This window comes from Neoarius graeffei, chromosome 5, assembly GCF_027579695.1.
Source record: "Neoarius graeffei isolate fNeoGra1 chromosome 5, fNeoGra1.pri, whole genome shotgun sequence".
NCBI classification, from domain to species: domain Eukaryota; kingdom Metazoa; phylum Chordata; class Actinopteri; order Siluriformes; family Ariidae; genus Neoarius; species Neoarius graeffei.
In genome coordinates, this window is record NC_083573.1 from 16,742,891 (window position 1) to 16,760,479 (window position 17,589).

The window sequence follows — 17,589 nt, forward strand, 5'->3', positions numbered from 1 at the left end:
GTGGCTCTTCATCAACTAATTGTGACTTATGAATGAATTGTTTGGACCAGCTCTTATTTAGGGGTTTCATACAAAAGGGGGTGAATATCTATGCACACTCCAGATTTCTGTTTTTTCATCTTATTGTTTGTGTCACAATTAAACAAAAAACAAGCAATTTGCATCTTTAAAGTGATAGGCATGTTGTGTAAATCAAATGGTGCTCACCCTCCAAAAATCAGTTTTAATTCCAGCATGTAATGCAACAAAACAGGACAAACACCAAGGGGGATGAATACTTTTGCAAGACACTGTATCTGCTATTCTGTCTGTTTAGTGATGAAATGCACTCACAGAAACTAAAAATAACCTTTATAACAATGTTTTTACAGATTGTCACAAAGAAGCAAAATCCAAATGCGGAGAAGAAGGAAGTTGTTACTATTCCTAAAAGCAAGGAGATCGTACCACAGCTTGTGCACTTGCCTCCAGCTGCAGTAGTAAGTGGCCAAACAAAACCTGTGTGGGGGTGGGTTTTTTTGTTTGTTTTTTTTTTTTAAACCTGGGACATTAAGACAGAATTCACTTATTGTGATGCAGTCTGTGGCATTAAATATCAAATTTGAAGTGCAGATGAGTCACGTGTTCATCCAATTTATATTTAAATTTTGTATAAACAATATGTTGAAAGAAATTCATCAAACCAAAATGAATACAAATGCATCTGCCATGTTTTAGAGTTGATACAGGCCGTCTAGTACTCCAAGTTCAGGTCAGAATGTTCTGGTCCATCTTGACTGAGTGATGAGCTGCTGATAAATCTGACCCTCATCTGCATATTCTGGTTCACATTTACAAATTACATGTTGACACTAAACCCTATTATTTACATTTGAGTATGAGGTACACTCACAATAATTATAATTACAATATCAATTTTGATCATTAACTAATTAAATGTTGAATATTAAATAAAATACTCTGATGTATATACCCTGATTCCAAAAAAGTTGGGACAAAGTACAAATTATAAATAAAAACTGAATGCAATAATGTGGAAGTTTCAAAATTCCATATTTTATTCAGAATAGAACATAGATGACATATCAAATGTTTAAACTGAGAAAATCTATCATTTAAAGAGAAAAATTAGGTGATTTTTAAATTTCATGACAACAACACATCTCAAAAAAGTTGGGACAAGGCCATGTTTACCACTGTGAGACATCCCCTTTTCTCTTTACAACAGTCTGTAAACGTCTGGGGACTGAGGAGACAAGTTGCTCAAGTTTAGGGCTAGGAATGTTAACCCATTCTTGTCTAATGTAGGATTCTAGTTGCTCATTTGTCTTAGGCCTTTTTTGTCGTATCATCCGTTTCATGATGCGCAAATTGTTTTCTATGGGTGAAAGATCTGGACTGCAGGCTGGCCAGTTCAGTACCCGGACCCTTCTTCTACGCAGCCATGATGCTGTAATTGATGTAATTGAATTGATGTTTTTTCATCTTATTGTTTGTGTCACAATTAAACAAAAAAAAAAAAAAAGCAGTTTGCATCTTTAAAGTGATAGGCATGTTGTGTAAATCAAATGGTGCTCACCCTCCAAAAATCAATTTTAATTCCAGCATGTAAATGCAACAAAACAGGACAAACACCAAGGGATATGAATACTTTTGCAAGACACTGTATCTGCTATTCTGTCTGTTTAGTGATGAAATGCACTCACAAAAACTCAAACCAACCTTTATAACAATGTTTTTACAGATTGTCACAAAGAAGCAAAATCCAAATGCAGAGAAGAAGGAAGTCGTTATTGCTCCTAAAAGCAAGGAAATCGTACCACAGCTTGTGCACTTACCTCCAGCTGCAGTAGTAAGTGGCCAAACAAAACCTGCTGAAGGTCTGACGACATTCACTCTGAATAAAGAGCCTCTTTCTCCTCTACCCCTGGTTATGTTTTTGCCTGCACCCTCTGCGTCTGCATCCGACAGCATCCAGAATCCTCAAAAGCTTAATTCGGACGTCTCAAATGAATGCCTGTCCGCTCCACAGGTCATTCACATTCCACTACCCTCTAATAACAGTTCTGTACATAAAGAGTGTGAAAAATCAGTACTGTTAAAAGACATAGCTAGCCCGGTGCCTGGCTCAAACATTCTCATACCTTTGACATCTGTGGAAAATGGAAAAACAGGATGGACACTATTAGAGGCTCAGTGCGCATCTGGTTCAATCACTAAAATATACACAATTAGAAAGGAAAATGGACAAGTGACTGACATCACGTTGGAGCGGATATCGCCCGTTCCACAGGTGAATGCGAGCAGTGAGCAGAAAAAGAAAGGTTTGTCAAACTTGGAGATCGCACAGATCTTGCACCTGATGAAAAAAAATGTTTGTAGTGTTGAGAGGAAGGAAAATCGATCAAACTTGACCATTGCTATATCAGACAACACAGATGATGAAAAGCAGAGTGCGTCAAGGCTGAGAAACAGGAGCCCCTCGCTTCAAAAGAGCGCTGATGCCCAGTTAACAACAAACACAGAGAGCGAGTGTCTTGGTGCTGAAAAAATGCAGCCTTGTCCTGATTTTGATACTTCAACAGTGATACTTGACAGTTCACAAGTTAAAAGGCAGCTTGAAGAGGATCAGATCCCAAAATCATCGATTCATTCATCATCCAGGTTCTTAAACTCAGACGAGATCTCATCTCAGAACAATGTACAAAAGACACACGAACACCTGGAGGAGGAAGACTTGGGTCTGGATTGCGCAGTAATAGAGCTCGGTGATGAATCTGACACAGTGCAGTGTGAAACTTGTGGAAGAATGGTTTTAGAAAGAGATTTGGTCCAACACACTATAACGCATGGTCTGGATTGCGCAGTAATAGAGCTCGATGATGAATCTGACGTAATGCAGTGTGAAACTTGTGGAAGAATGGTTTTAGAAAAAGACTTGGTCCAACACATGATGACTCATTCAGTCTCTTCTGTCCTTGCTACTTCATAGGTCCTGGATTTTGTAAACTTGAGTGAATGGTACAGATTCAGTTTACTTGCAAGAAAAAAAACGGACAACTCTGAAAAGCTTTCAGACCCTTCCTTCCTTCCTTTTAATTTAAATCATGCAAAATCTTTCTAATGAATCCAGTATTATTGGAGGAAACAATAACAGACTGGCTGTGTGTGTGTGTGTTCCTATTCATCATAATGAAACACTGAATATTCCAAATGTTTACTGATTATGCGTATAATTTGCACAAACGAGTATGATTTACTTAATGTTGCTGATATGTTTTGTTTTTTCTCTGCTGTGTATAAAGATCAGGACATTGCATTTAATAGATACTGTACATTCCTTTTAGTAGATAATTATCTTCAGGTTCAAATCGTACTGAATTGATTTCACGTGCTAGTTTCTTTTAAGCCTTTTTTTAAACTTGTTTTTAATATAACACAAGCAAGAGTGGAGTTTATAATGGATGTATGGTTTCTTATGAATCGAGTTTTAAAACTATGCTATCTTATAGTATGGGAGCGGGGAATAAAAATACAATCAGACATTCTTGTTTTGCCTTAATTTTTTTTATTTAGCTGTAGTTGCATGTGTGCAGTATGGCCAAAAGCATTTGGAGATATGAACTTCTCATCCATGTGTGTTCCTGCCACAGACTTGAAAGCATACTCCTATACAAGCGTATCTTTGTATACTGTAGCATTATGATTTCCCTGCTTGAATTTCCACCTGCGTAGAACCCTGATCTCAACCCTACTGAACACCTTTGGGATGAATTGTAACACCAACTGTGCACCAGACCTCCTCGCCTGACCTCAGAGTCTGATTTCACTGATGCACTTGTGACTGAGTGAGCAGATCTCCACAGCCATGCTCCAAAATCTAGTGGAAAGCCTTCCCAGAAGAGTGGACATTGTTATAACAGCAAAGGAGGGAGCAGTTTTGGAGCTGGACATTCAGAAAGTATATATGAGTGAGACACTTGGATGTCCACAAACTTTAGCCCATAGTGCTGATACCTTGCGAATGTCTTATTGTGCACCAGTAATTTAACATGTTCTCCAGCTTTGTGAAAGACCGTTCCAAAACACCAGTAAGCTGTGAATATGGTGCGTATCTAGTCGTTGTTTTTCAAATTGAAATTTACTCTCTTCTGATCAACAAGTTGTTTCCACCCACAGGATTCGTTTTGTTTTTCTCTCCATTCTGCGTAAATTCGAGAGTACAGTGTAATAAGTTCCAAGAACTCAGCAGTTTCTGAAATACTCAACTCAGCTTTTCTGTCAGTAACAACATGGTAAAGTAGCAGGGTTTTTACCCCATGCTGATGTTTGATGTGAGCATTATCTGAAGTTCTTAATCTGATTCAGCATGTTTTTGTGGTGCTGCCTCATGATTGGCTGATTGGATAATTCACTTATGAAAGAGCAGATATACAGGAATTCTGAATAAAGTGGACCGTGAATGTATAGCAGTTCTTGCATTGAATAGGTTTCAACTTTTTGGACGAGACAATCTTGAGACAAATTCATATACGGGCAGCAAGGTGGTGCAGTGGTTAACACTGTCGGCTCACAGCAAGAAGGCTCTGGATTTGTGACTAACTGGGGCATTTCTGTTTGGAGTTTGCTTGTTCATCTCCCTGTACCTGCATGGGTTTCCTCCTACAGTCCAAAAACATTACGTTACAGGCATTAAGCAGACGCTCTTATCCAGAGCAGTGTACAACATTCCTGGAGCAGTTCAGGGTTAGTTGCCTTGCTCAAGGGCACTGAAGCCATTCTTGCTGGTCCACGGAATTGAACCGGCAACCATTTGGTCCCAAAGCTGCTTCACTAACTGTTAGGTCAACTGGGTACTCGAAATTGCTCAGAGGTGTGAGTGTTTATCTCTGTGTTAGCCCTGCGATAGATTAGCAGCCTGTCCAGGGTGTACCCCTCCCTCCTCTTACCCAAAGTTTGGGATTGACACCAGCTTCCCCCCACAACCCTGATGGACAAGCAGTTAGATAATGGATGGATGGTCATATACCGTTGTACATGTCAGGCCTCCTACGAGCTTACAGTTTACTCCTACTGCACTTACGAGCTTAACAGTTTGTGACTACAGTCAGAGCTACGGGTACCCTGCAGCCAATGACCCCTCTATGACAGTGGTGATTGAACAGTCACTCCCAATAGTGGTACAGCTATGCAGGGCGGTTCTCCACTAATCGAATTAATGCCAAATGTGCAACTCAACCCTGTGAGACCTACCTACGTTTGCTGTTTGTGCTCATGGCCAAAGGAGACCAGACCTGGAGCCATGTGACACCCTTAAATTACTACAACCTGGCTCATTGGCGAGGCCCACACAGGTCTTGTTCAAGCTCTGAATGGACAGTCATGGCCTCAGGTTCTTAGAAGGTGTCCAAGTACTATCCATTTACCTTGTATACACGCCTCCACTAAAGAGTCCTGTGAAGCCGAGTCCTGTGGAGCCTGCCCCTGGAGGATGGGGGCTGCCAGCGGGACCATTCACATTTCTCATGGTGCAATGACTAGATCATACCAGTGACTTCTCAAGGCAATATCACAGGGGCAATAACTTCAATTTTGCCATCAACCCCCAAGCTCTATCCCTCTTGGATAGAAACATTTGGAAGTAGAGCCCAAGTTTCAGAACAAGGGTTTCTACTTGACGTACTTCCAAATTCAGAAGAAGAAGGAGGAGGAGGATTTCCGTTCCCTTCTAGTTTTGCGAGGGCTGATCTGAAAAGGCAACCACGTGGTGTTCAGGGGACACTGGATCCACAGACGGGTGAAGGTATTTTATCTTTTTTTTAACTTTCAGGAAGAAATTTTGGTTGAAAAGCTTGTGTTATGAATGTGCATTTTTTCATTTGCCATCTAATGCTTTAGTCAGGTTTATTATTATTATTATTATTATTATTATTGCATACACCGTTTACTCTGCATTAAGATGTTCATTTTTAGACATAATGTGAAACACAATTTAAAAAACAAAAAGGACCTGTAGAAAGATGAATTCCAATGATATGGAATGGAGTAATTACTTCTATCTAGTTCACCATACAGAGATTGTGGATTTGCCCCCATGTACTTTGCCCTGTTATTTTTCAAATAAACACCCTGCATTGCATCCAGTTCTCTGTTTCTTACCTGACAATGTTTCATCAGAACATGATGCCGAAGACATCCTGATAGATAATTTATTTTTATTTTTTTAGGATTATTAACTTGTAGTATATTACCAAACATACTGATATGCATATATTGATGATAAATGTACACCATGTAACCTTTTCCTTACCTTTTCCTTATATGTGCATTTGAATATAATTTAATAAATATCAAAATCCATTTATTGGTTAAACGATGAAAGTGTAACTGACCAAACAATTTTATTTTAACCTGCACTCAACCAGCCACTTTAACAGGAACTTGTTCTTGATTGGCTGCAAGAGTGGAACCCAATGTGGTTTTCTGCTGTTGCATGCTGAGATGCTTTTCTGCTCACCATGGTTGTAAAGAGTGATTATATGAGTTACTATATCCTTACTGGCAGCTTGAACCAATCTGGCCATTTTCCTCTGACCTCTCGTATCAACAAGGCGTTTGTTTCCACCCACAGAATTGTCACTCACTCAGTGTTTTTTGTTTTTCGCACCATTCTGTGGAGAGACTGTTGTGTGTGAAAACCCAGGAGATCAGCAGTTACTGAAATACTCAAACCAGTCCATCTGGCTCAAAACAACAGCCATGCCACAATGAAAGTCGCACTTTGAGATCACAGTTTTTCCCATTCTGATGTTTGAACATTGTGAACATTAACTGAAGCACTTGATTTTGATTTGTATCTGCGTGATTTTATGCATTGTGCTGCTATCAAGGGATCGGCTGATTAGAGAACTGCAAAACACAACAGGTGGATGGGTGTTCCTAATAAAGTATGCTGGTGAGTGTACATTAGAAACAAGAAATGAGAAGCGAAAGAGAAAAAGACAGACCTGAAACTGGGTAGTGAGAGAACACTACCTAGTGTCATGAGATACTGTAAGTCAAAGTAGAATTGTCAAATCCTCTCCAGCACTTTCCAGACAATATTACTTCCAAAAAGTGTACCGGTACACAAATTTACATTAATTGCTCACTGATGTCTGTCACAAACTATCTATTAGAAAAAAATTAAAAATAGGATTGAGTGTCATATCTGAATGTGCTATATGAATTTAGTATGAGTTGAAAGGAAATACTGGGCTGATTCGGATACAGTCAAAAATCCCCATTTTATGATGGCTAATATTATGTCTAGGATTTTTTTTCTTTTTCTCCCCCATATACTCTCCACCCACAATACACGGTGTTCAGAGCAAGCGAGAGCTGCTGCTTCTCATCCTGCTGACAGATTTAAAGAACTCCTGTTTTTGGTAAGCCTTATTTATCACTGGCAGCCTGATGGAGTTTTACATTTGTATTGGTAAAACACAATACATAGCTTACTGATTTTGGTGGAAATGTTGTTTTTGGCTTTGAACCTTTTATTCAGTAGAACACCTTATGATAGTCAACATGCAGTGTTTTTGAAAAGATAAATTATGATTATATTATCATCATGTGTAAGTAACAGAACAAACCCTTCTTCTAATGATGTGGTAAATAGTAGTACAGGCCCAGTTATTGAAATAATGCAACTTGTAATGATTAGCTTCTTATAAGAGGGCACAGGATGTGTAAATGCAGGTGTGTACTTAGCTCAGAGGCTCTTTGCTTTATTGGGTTTATTTTGTTTGCCATAAAAACAGCAAATTGATGTACCGGTGACTCCGAAGGCATACTTTCTTTCGTGTAATTTGTAAATTTTTTGTGGTTATACTTGATTCTACAGAAGCTGAAATGAAAGGGAAAATTTTAAATCTTGATTAAGAAATTAAAAGGTAAATTAATTGCATCTTTTGTCTAAATGAATTTTTTCAATATATATTTTTCAATATGAAAGTTTACTTTTTTACCAAAAAAAAAAAAAAAGACCAAGACCTTATAATGTAGGACATCCTGGCAGAGTGTTTTGCCTCTTTTCACTTTCAGAATAGCGCTAATTAGCCTGACCATGGATTCTACAACATGATGGATGCATATTGGAGGGATGACAGGTGTTCAGATACCCTGTGCTTTTCAAACATCCTTTAGTACATCAGGGTTCAGTGGACCTTGTGAATTCTGCGTACCATTATACCGCCGCCACCAGCTTGTACGAGTGACAGCAAGCAAGTTGTTGCGACAATATAGACAACTAAGACTTTTATGTAAACAAATGGAATGTTCTGATATCACATCTTGAATTTGGATGTGATCCTCACTGTTATCCTGCTCTAAGCAACAATCAGATACAGAAAATATAGTCACAGATTACCTGAGTTTACTTTATACATCTTATACTGGTCTAAAATAACCTAGCCAAGATTAAATATAATGGGACATTTTAGTGCTTACAGTACATGAGGCACAAAACATAAATATCAGCCCTTGTATGTGGTTCTAAGGAAGTCTAGAGATAGGAGTTGCAACAGGCAGGACAGCAGCTAATTTAGTACAAACCTGATGTTTCTTTCAGACATGACTGACTGCGATAAATTTAACATGGTTTATCTTGGGTTAAACGATGAGTGTGTTTGTTCTGGAAGTGTTCGAGTTCAGTCCTTTTCCTGAACATTGATGTCTGTCTAAAATGCCTAACTAAATACAAAGGATTTCAAAAAATGACATCAAATAATTTAGATGTACATATTGTGATTTTAGTTCAAAGGTAGTTAGACTCCTACATATACAGCTATGGAAAAAAAAACGAGACGACCATTAAAAGTGGTCTTTTAATTTTTTCCATAGTTGTAAGAATTAGGTTGCTGTTCAAGTTCATCTGTGAGACTGTTGGTTTATGACTGTTTTTGCAGTAATCAACACCACCTCCACAGGAAATGAGAAACCAAGGCTTTGCTTTATACATTTTCCTTTCTTTCTTAGGTAAGTGCAGTGGGGTTTTTTTCTTTCCACACCTCATTCTTTCTTCACACTTGTATATGATGTGAGACCACCATAGTTGCATTTGCTGGGTCTGCTGACTTCCTGTGCTGACAGTGTTTGCACCTAGTAAGCGTCTGAGCAACTTATTCCACTTCATGAGTGCAAAGCTTATTTATGAACATGTCATGTATTTTTGTTTTAATTCATATATAGATTTTCGTCACTGTGCTACTCCCAACCTACAGTAGGGAAAATTCAAATCCATTAAATATAGTGCTGCTGCTGTTTTGTCCAGCCAATTTTGTCATCTGTGACTAATACCATTAGTTTTTTCAACTTTTAAAAACAGTTTAATATATATATGGCCTGTTAAATGGCATTATATTTTTAAACTTTTAAAAACAGTTGAGTAACCTATTTTATATCAGGTTGTGTTGATTTCTAATTGTAATGTCTGTGTATAACCGTGGATGCTTCAAGACTTGACAATGATTACATATGTGCAGGTGGGTAAAAATCTTCTGCTAGTCAAAATGTCAGTGTTTTCTCAGTGCTTTAAGTACAGAGGCTGGGAAATCGAACCTTACTACTAAGAATCTAACCCTAATACTGACACCATAAAAAGTAATTCAAGTACCGATTACTAAGAAACCATTTGTACAGAGTACTAAGAAACTAACAATAATAGTGATTAAGAAACTAATCCGAATACTGACTACCAAAGGAAAAAAAAAAAAAACTAACCCTGGTACTGAATACTCAGAAACTAATTGTAGTGACTTACTAAGAAACTAATCCGATGACCTCAATTCAGAAGAACTTGGGACTGTATGGAAAATGCAAATAAAAAAAGAGAGCAGTGATTTCTAAATTCTAGCAAGTGGCCTAGTGGGTAGTGTATCCGCCTCTCAATTGGGAGATCGTGAGTTCTACACGTGGTCAGGTCATACCAAAGACCATGATAAAAATGGTGCCTACTGCCATCTGGCAAGGCACACTGCAATACAGATGCGAGTGGGGCGTCAAACTCTCGTGGTTACCAGAGAACTAGCCCCCCACTGTAACTCTAGCTTTATAAAATGTAGCTAACTTTATAAAATGTAGCTAACCACTACACCACCATGAGGTGGCACGGTGGTGTAGTGGTTAGCACAGTCACCTCACAGCAAGAAGGTTCGAACCCAGCAGCCGGCGAGGACCTCTCTGTGTGGAGTTTGCATGTTCTCTCCGTGTCTGCGTGGATTTCCTCCGGGTGCTCCGGTTTCCCCCACAATCCAAAGATATGCAGTTAGGTTGACGTGGGGTGGCCTTGGGCTGAGGTGCCCTTGAGCAAGGTACCTGATCCCTGACTGCTCCCTGGGCGCTCTGGTGTGGCTGCCCACTGCTCTGAGTCTGTGCGTGTGTTCGCTGCTTCAGATGGGTTAAATGCAGAGGATGAATTTCACTGTGCTTGAGGTGTGCAGGTGACGAATAAAGGTTTAAAAGAAAAAATAGGCAAGAGGCCGAGGGCTAGGAAACGGAGATCGGTGCTGCCAAACGTGCCATGAATGGTGTGGGAAGGACTTTGATTTCTAAATTTACTTTGACTTGTATTTCATTGCCGACAGCATGAACACAAGATATTTCATGTTTTGTCTGGTCAGCTTCATCTCATTCATTAATATACATCAGTTCCTGCGTTTCAGGCCTGCGACATTCCAAAAACAAGTTGTAATGGGGCAATTTAGGGCCAGTAATGAGGTAAACCAATGAAATGATGTGATTTGAAACAGGTGATTGTAATCATGATTTGGTACAAAATCAGTATCCAGGAAAGGCCTGGTATTTGAGAAGCAAAGATGGGCTGAGGATCTCCAGTTTGTCAACAAATGCGTGAAAAAATTATTGAAATGATTAAAAACAATGTTCCTCAAAGAAAGATATGAAGAGATTTGGATATTTCCCCCTCTACAGTGCAGATCATCATGAAATGATTCAAGGAATCTGGAGGAATTTTGGTGTGTCAAGGGCAAGGGCTCAAGCCTAATCTGAACACCCGTCATTTCTGATCCCTCAGACGGCACTGCATCAAGAACAATCATTCATCTATATCCGATATGACCACATGGGCTCAGGATTACTTTGGCAAACCTTTGTCAAGCACTACATCCACAAATGCCAGTTAAAACTTTACTGTGTAAAAAGGAAGCCTTATGTTAACTCTGTCCAGAAGCGCTGTTGACTTCTCTGGGCTGGGAGGCATCTGGGATGGACCATCACAGTGGAAATGAGTATTGTGGTCAGACAAATACGTATTCCATGTCTTTTTTTTTTTTTTGTAAGAAATCGATGCCATGTGCACCAAACTAAAGACATAAAAGACCATCCAGATTGTTACCAGGAACAAGTCCAAAATCCCATACCATGACAAGTCTGTCATGGTATAGGATTGTGAAAAGTAAATTGAGATTTTGGAGCAACATATTCTGCCTTCAAGGCGACATCTTTTCCAGGGATATTTCAACAAGACAATGCAAAACCACATTCTGTACACATTACAAAGGCATGGCTGTGGAAGAAAAGGGCGCATCCCATCTGCCCTTTAATAGAGAATGTGTGGTGAATTTTGAAACGAAAAGTATGACAGCAGTGACCCCATACTGTTGCCCACCTTAAGACCTGTTGGCAGGAAGCATGGGACAAAATAACACCTAAAACACTTCATCATTTGGTGTTTATCTTGTAAGTGTTGTGAGAAGGAATGGCAGCATTATAAAGTAGTACGTTCTTTACTGTCTCAGCTTTTTTTGAAATGTGTTGCAAGAATCAAAAAATGTGCTTATTCTGAAAGAACAATACAATTCATGAGGTAAAACATCAAATAATGGGCTGTTGTAATATTTTGAGGACAAAGATTATTTACAAATCATTGTTTTCAGTTTTAATTTCAGCTTCAACATACTGCCCTAACTTTGTCTGATTTAGAATTGTAGTACTAGCTACTAAAAAACTAACCATGATGCTGAATACTAAGAAAGTTTTCATCAAATTCAGGTTTTTAAGCAAGTTTTGATGAATGAATATTTATACCTGAATGTCATTATTTGTTTTACTTTCTTTCATGCTCTTTCTCTCCTTTCTGTCAAAAGCCATGATCAGTGCAGAAGAGACAGGTAAGCATTAGTTTGTAAGCTACAATAACAGTGTTGCTGACGATTTTTTTTTTTTTTTTGTTAAACACATTAAAGTATATTGCAGTACTGCAAGTTTAATAGATAATGTGATGTTTTTATCCATTTTTCCAGAAAGGGGTTCATGCTACCGGATAGCTCCAGGTGCTCTGGCAGGTGTGGTTCTTGGTGACATCGCACTTACAATACTGATTGTCTGTGTGACATATTACTGTGCTAGTAAGCGTAGAATCAAGAAGGAAAACGGTAAATCCTGAAAATTGCTTCTTCTGATAGATTTTTTTTAATCAGTTCCAAATGTTTTCTGTTTGTAGTAACATTAACATATACATGCATGCTTTCACAGCTGATAAAGTCTACATGAATGTCAGAGCAAACTGCACAAAATAAGGAATTTAAGAGGATGAAGATCTGACTGTTTCTACTTGCCTATTTGACAAAAAGGCTTTTGTGTGGTCCAGCTTGCAAAAGACTTTCAAACCATAAATTGTGCATGAATAATTACTCAAACTTCCACTGGAAAAAAAAAACCTAGTTGATTCTGGATTACTTAACGTATCAGATCATGTGACACTGTTCCACAATTATCGACACCTTTTGTCCACAGTTATCGACATCCAGATGATTATTTATAAAATAAAATTTTAAAAAAATTGGTATATGGTATTAATTTAACAAAACATTAGTTTGTGTTTAAAATTTTTTTTCCATAGACTTATATTTAGTACAAAATATCTTTTATATAAATATATTGGGCGGCACGGAGGTGTAGTGGTTAGCGCTGTCGCTTCACAGCAAGAAGGTCCGGGTTCGAGCCCCGTGGCCGGCGAGGGCCTTTCTGTGCGGAGCTTGCATGTTCTCTCCGTGTCCGCGTGGGTTTCCTCCGGGTGCTCCGGTTTCCCCCACAGTCCAAAGACATGCAGGTTAGGTTAACTGGTGACTCTAAATTGACCGTAGGTGTGAATGTGAGTGTGAATGGTTGTCTGTGTCTATGTGTCAGCCCTGTGATGACCTGGCGACTTGTCCAGGGTGTACCCCGCCTTTCGCCCGTAGTCAGCTGGGATAGGCTCCAGCTTGCCTGCGACCCTGTAAAAGGATAAAGCGGCTAGAGATAATGAGATGAATGAGACTTATATTTAGTACAAAATATCTTTTATATAAATATATTGGGCGGCACGGAGGTGTAGTGGTTAGCGCTGTCGCTTCACAGCAAGAAGGTCCGGGTTCGAGCCCCGTGGCCGGCGAGGGCCTTTCTGTGCGGAGCTTGCATGTTCTCCCCGTGTCCGTGTGGGTTTCCTCCGGGTGCTCCGGTTTCCCCCACAGTCCAAAGACATCCAGGTTAGGTTAACTGGTGACTCTAAATTGACCGTAGGTGTGAATGTGAGTGTGAATGGTTGTCTGTGTCTCTGTGTCAGCCCTGTGATGACCTGGCGACTTGTCCAGGTTGTACCCCGCCTTTCACCTGTAGTCAGCTGGGATAGGCTCCAGTCATTTTTATTGTGTATCTCTTCCTTGTGACACTTGCCTGCGACCCTGTAGAACAGGATAAAGCGGCTAGAGATAATGAGAGATGAGATAAATATATCGATGTCAGTGTTTTACGTAAATGAGGAAGTAATGCTAATGTTTGTAAACAAATGAACTGAATGTTGAACCTGTGTCAAAGTCTTTGTTCCACTTTAAGTATTTTCATAGATCACATTTTGTTAATCATTCATTGTTTGTATTAATTTCTTTATATGCTAGGAATTTAATTCTGGTCTAATTATGTTGATTGCAATCGGATTCCAAATACTCTATAAGCATTCCATTCTGTTATGAATCAGAAAAATTATTGTAAATCACAGCATTTTTATTTTTTTTAAACTACTTCATCTACTTCAACAATGTTACACAAAGATCGATCCATGATAGTTGTAAATGTCACTTAATTCCACAGGGTGTTGATAATGGTGGACGCTGGTGAAAGTGATCATTATCGACACCTCACGTGACTTCTCAAACATGCGTTTAGAGACAAAATGGTGACTGTCAAATGAAAGAGTAAGAAATAAAGTAGGTTTTGACAAGGAGATCATGAAATATCAGTGAATCTGAGAAGTAAAAACATGTCCATGATCTTTCCACCATGCTTACCTGCAATGATAATGTCTGGGTTTTCCTCAAATTGCTGATCGTGCTAAAAAAAATTCCATCTCAGGTAACGAGCTGTCATCAGATGACAAGCTCAAAGGGTGGGGGGGGGTCTTCCGGTTGATTAATTAACCAATAATAACTGTTGTAACTGAAACTCACCTTTTGTAAAATTGTTTTTTATTGGTAAATCTGAAAAGGTGTCTAATTATGGACTGTTGATAATTGTAGCTCTAGATATATTTGTATCAGTTTATAATTAATTAATGTATTGTTTCATACCCAGTGCATTGTGACATTGTTAGGATTTTTAGTTTGTTTCTGTTGGTACATTTGTATTATATTATTAATTTTAAACTCATTAATAAATGTATTTTAATCTCTTTTTGTTTGCTTTACTCTTTTCATCTGGGGAATGGTATGGAAAATTTGCAGTATGATAAGCCAATATCATGGTTTGCAAAAAATCGTTGAATCTACTTACAGTGTGTAATACTACAGTGACGGGACAAGTATTGCGTTATTTCTTTAGCTAAAATGTAAATTCCTGTTTAAAACACATTAGGGATTGTTAACTCATCAAAGCCATAACTTATTATTTTGTTCCTCAGCTTAAAGCTCGTCTCGTCTTCATTCGCTTATCCGGGGTCAGGTCGCGGAGGCAGCAGTCTGAGCATGGAAGCCCAAACTTCCCTCTCCCCAGACACCTTGGCCAGCTCCTCGGGAAGAACACCGAGGCATTCCCAGGCCAGCCGAGAGACATGGTCCCTCCAGCGTGTCCTGGGTCTTCCCCGGGGCCTCCTTCCAGGGGGACATGCCTGGAACACCTCCCTAGGGAGGCGTCCAGGAGGCATCTGAAAGAGATGCCCGAGCCACCTCAGCTGATTCCTCTTGATGTGGAGGAGCAGCGGCTCTACTCCGAGCTCCTCCCGAGTGACTGTGCTTCTCACCCTGTCTCTAAGGGAGCGCCCAGCCACCCTGCGAAGGAAACTCATTTCGGCCGCTTGTATCCGCGATCTTGTTCTTTTGGTCATTACCCAAAGCTCATGACCATAGGTGAGAGTCAGAACGTAGATCGACCGGTAAATCGAGAACTTCGCCTTTTGGCTCAGCTCCTTCTTCACCACGACGGACCAGTAAAGCGACTGCATCACTGCGGAGGCTGCACCGATCCGCCTGTCGATCTCTCACTCTATCCTTCCCTGACTCGTGAACAAGATCAAGTCAAGTCAACTTTATTGTCAAGTATGCTATACATGCTCGACATACAGCACAGATGAAATTTCAGTCCTCTCTGACCCATGGTGCAAACAGGCAATGCAATAAATAAAAATAGAATAATTGAAATAAACAATATAAACAGTATGAACACTCATTCATATATATACAGTGGTGCTTGAAAGTTTGTGAACCCTTTAGAATTTTCGATATTTCTGCATAAATATGACCTAAAGAACCATCAGATTTTCACACAAGTCCTAAAAGTAGATAAAGAGAACCCAGTTAAACAAATGAGACAAAAATATTATACTTGGTCATTTATTTATTGAGGAAAATGATCCAATATTACATATCTGTGAGTGGAAAAAGTATGTGAACCTTTGCTTTCAGTATCTGGTGTGACCCCCTTGTGTAGCAACAACTGCAACTAAATGTTTCTGGTAACTGTTGATCAGTCCTGCACACCGGCTTGGAGGAATTTTAGCCCATTCCTCCGTACAGAACAGCTTCAACTCTGGGATGTTGGTGGGTTTCATCACATGAACTGCTCACTTCAGGTCCTTCCACAACATTTCAATTGCATTAAGGTCAGGACTTTGACTTGGCCATTCCAAAACATTAATTTTATTCTTCTTTAACTATTCTTTGGTAGAACGACTTGTGTGCTTAGGGTCGTTGTCTTGCTGCATGACCCACCTTCTCTTGAGATTCAGTTCATGGACAGATGTCCTGACATTTTCCTTTAGAATTCGCTGGTATAATTCAGAATTCATTGCCCCATCAATGATGGCAAGCCATCCTGGCCCAGATGCACCAAAACAGGCCCAAACCATGATACTACCACCGCCATGTTTCACAGATGGGATAAGGTTCTTGTGCTGGAATGCAGTGTTTTCCTTTATCCAAACATAATGCTTCTCATTTAAACCAAAAAGTTCTATTTTGGTCTCACTTATATTCTGTGTTTGTGTATGTATATATATATATAATATATATATATATACACACACACACACACACACACACACACACACACACACACACATATATATATATATATGTGTGTGTGTGTGTGTATATATATATGTGTATATATATATATGTATATATATGTATGTGTGTATATATATATGTATATATATATATATATGTGTGTGTGTATATATATATATATATATATACACACACACACACACACACACACATATATATATATATATATATATATATATATATATATATATATATATAGAAGCAAATAAACAGTCAAGGGCACTTGAGGTATAGCAGGTAAACATGAAATAAGCAGTATAAACAATAAACTAATTGCTGTTAAGGTAAGATAGTGCGGAATGGTGTAAATGAGCGAGGTAAAGTGAAATGTGCAGTCCCTGAGTTCAGTGTATTAATGAACGTTGAGTGTGTGTGTGTGTGTTGGTGTGGGGAGAAACTGTGAGGGTGACATGTCAGATGCTGAAGGGGGGGCAGGGGTGTGTGCGAGCAGAATCTGTGGCAGAGGAGGGAGGAGGGGCAGAACAGGGAGGGAGTTGAGCCTCCTGACCGCCTGGTGAAAGAAACTGTCCTTGAGCCTGCTGGTTTTGGCCCGGAGACTCTGCAGTCTCCTCCCCGACGGCAGCATACTGAAGAGGCTGTGAGATGGGTGGGTGGGGTAACCTGCAATCCTGATGGCTTTGCAGGTGAGGCGGGAGTTATAGATATCCATTAGAGAAGGGAGAGAGACACCAATGATCCTCTCAGCTGCTCTCACGATGCGCTGCAGAGTCTTGCAGCAAGACACAGTGCAGGCACCGTACCACACGGTGATGCAGCTGGTCAGGATGTTCTCGATGGTGCCTCTGTAGAATGTCTGCATGATGGGGGCTGGGACTCTTGCTCTCCTCAGTTTGCGGAGGAAGTACAGACGCTGTTGGACCTTTTTGGCCAGTGATGTGGTGTTGTTGCTCCAGGACAGGTCTTCAGAGATGTGCACACCCAGAAACTTGGTGCTGCTCACCCTTTCCACTGCAGCACCGTCGATAGATAGTGG

At 39.6% G+C, this 17,589-nt stretch overlaps 2 protein-coding genes across 4 annotated transcripts in view; both read left to right on the forward strand.

Annotated features, from left to right (window-relative positions):
* wu:fe05a04 (protein suppressor of hairy wing) overlaps positions 1-6,139 on the forward strand; it is a 72,129-nt gene extending 65,990 nt beyond the window's left edge. For all 3 annotated transcript variants that reach the window (XM_060921313.1, XM_060921315.1, XM_060921314.1), the window contains 2 exons: positions 372-479; positions 1,745-6,139. In XM_060921313.1, the coding sequence (XP_060777296.1) occupies positions 372-479; positions 1,745-2,992 (1,356 nt within the window). In that variant the 3' untranslated portion in view covers positions 2,993-6,139. The remainder of the gene's footprint in view (positions 1-371; positions 480-1,744) is intronic.
* A 1,277-nt stretch (positions 6,140-7,416) lies between these two features.
* Positions 7,417-13,142, forward strand: hcst (hematopoietic cell signal transducer). The gene is made up of 6 exons (XM_060921316.1): positions 7,417-7,427; positions 8,949-9,018; positions 9,499-9,524; positions 12,147-12,170; positions 12,303-12,434; positions 12,535-13,142. Exons 4-6 carry the CDS (start codon positions 12,149-12,151, stop codon positions 12,576-12,578), a joined length of 198 nt encoding a protein of 65 aa, XP_060777299.1. The 5' UTR covers positions 7,417-7,427; positions 8,949-9,018; positions 9,499-9,524; positions 12,147-12,148; the 3' UTR covers positions 12,579-13,142.
* Positions 13,143-17,589: the final 4,447 nt, after the last annotated feature.

What these genes read in the sequence shown, in the direction of transcription:
- hcst (XM_060921316.1), top strand. Translation starts at nt 12,149, where the DNA reads ATGATCAGTGCAGAAGAGACAG. An exon ending in GATCAGTGCAGAAGAGACAG is followed by an intron (nt 12,171 to 12,302) that starts GTAAGCATTAGT and finishes CCATTTTTCCAG; the next exon opens with AAAGGGGTTCATGCTACCGG. An exon ending in TAGAATCAAGAAGGAAAACG is followed by an intron (nt 12,435 to 12,534) that starts GTAAATCCTGAA and finishes ATGCTTTCACAG; the next exon opens with CTGATAAAGTCTACATGAAT.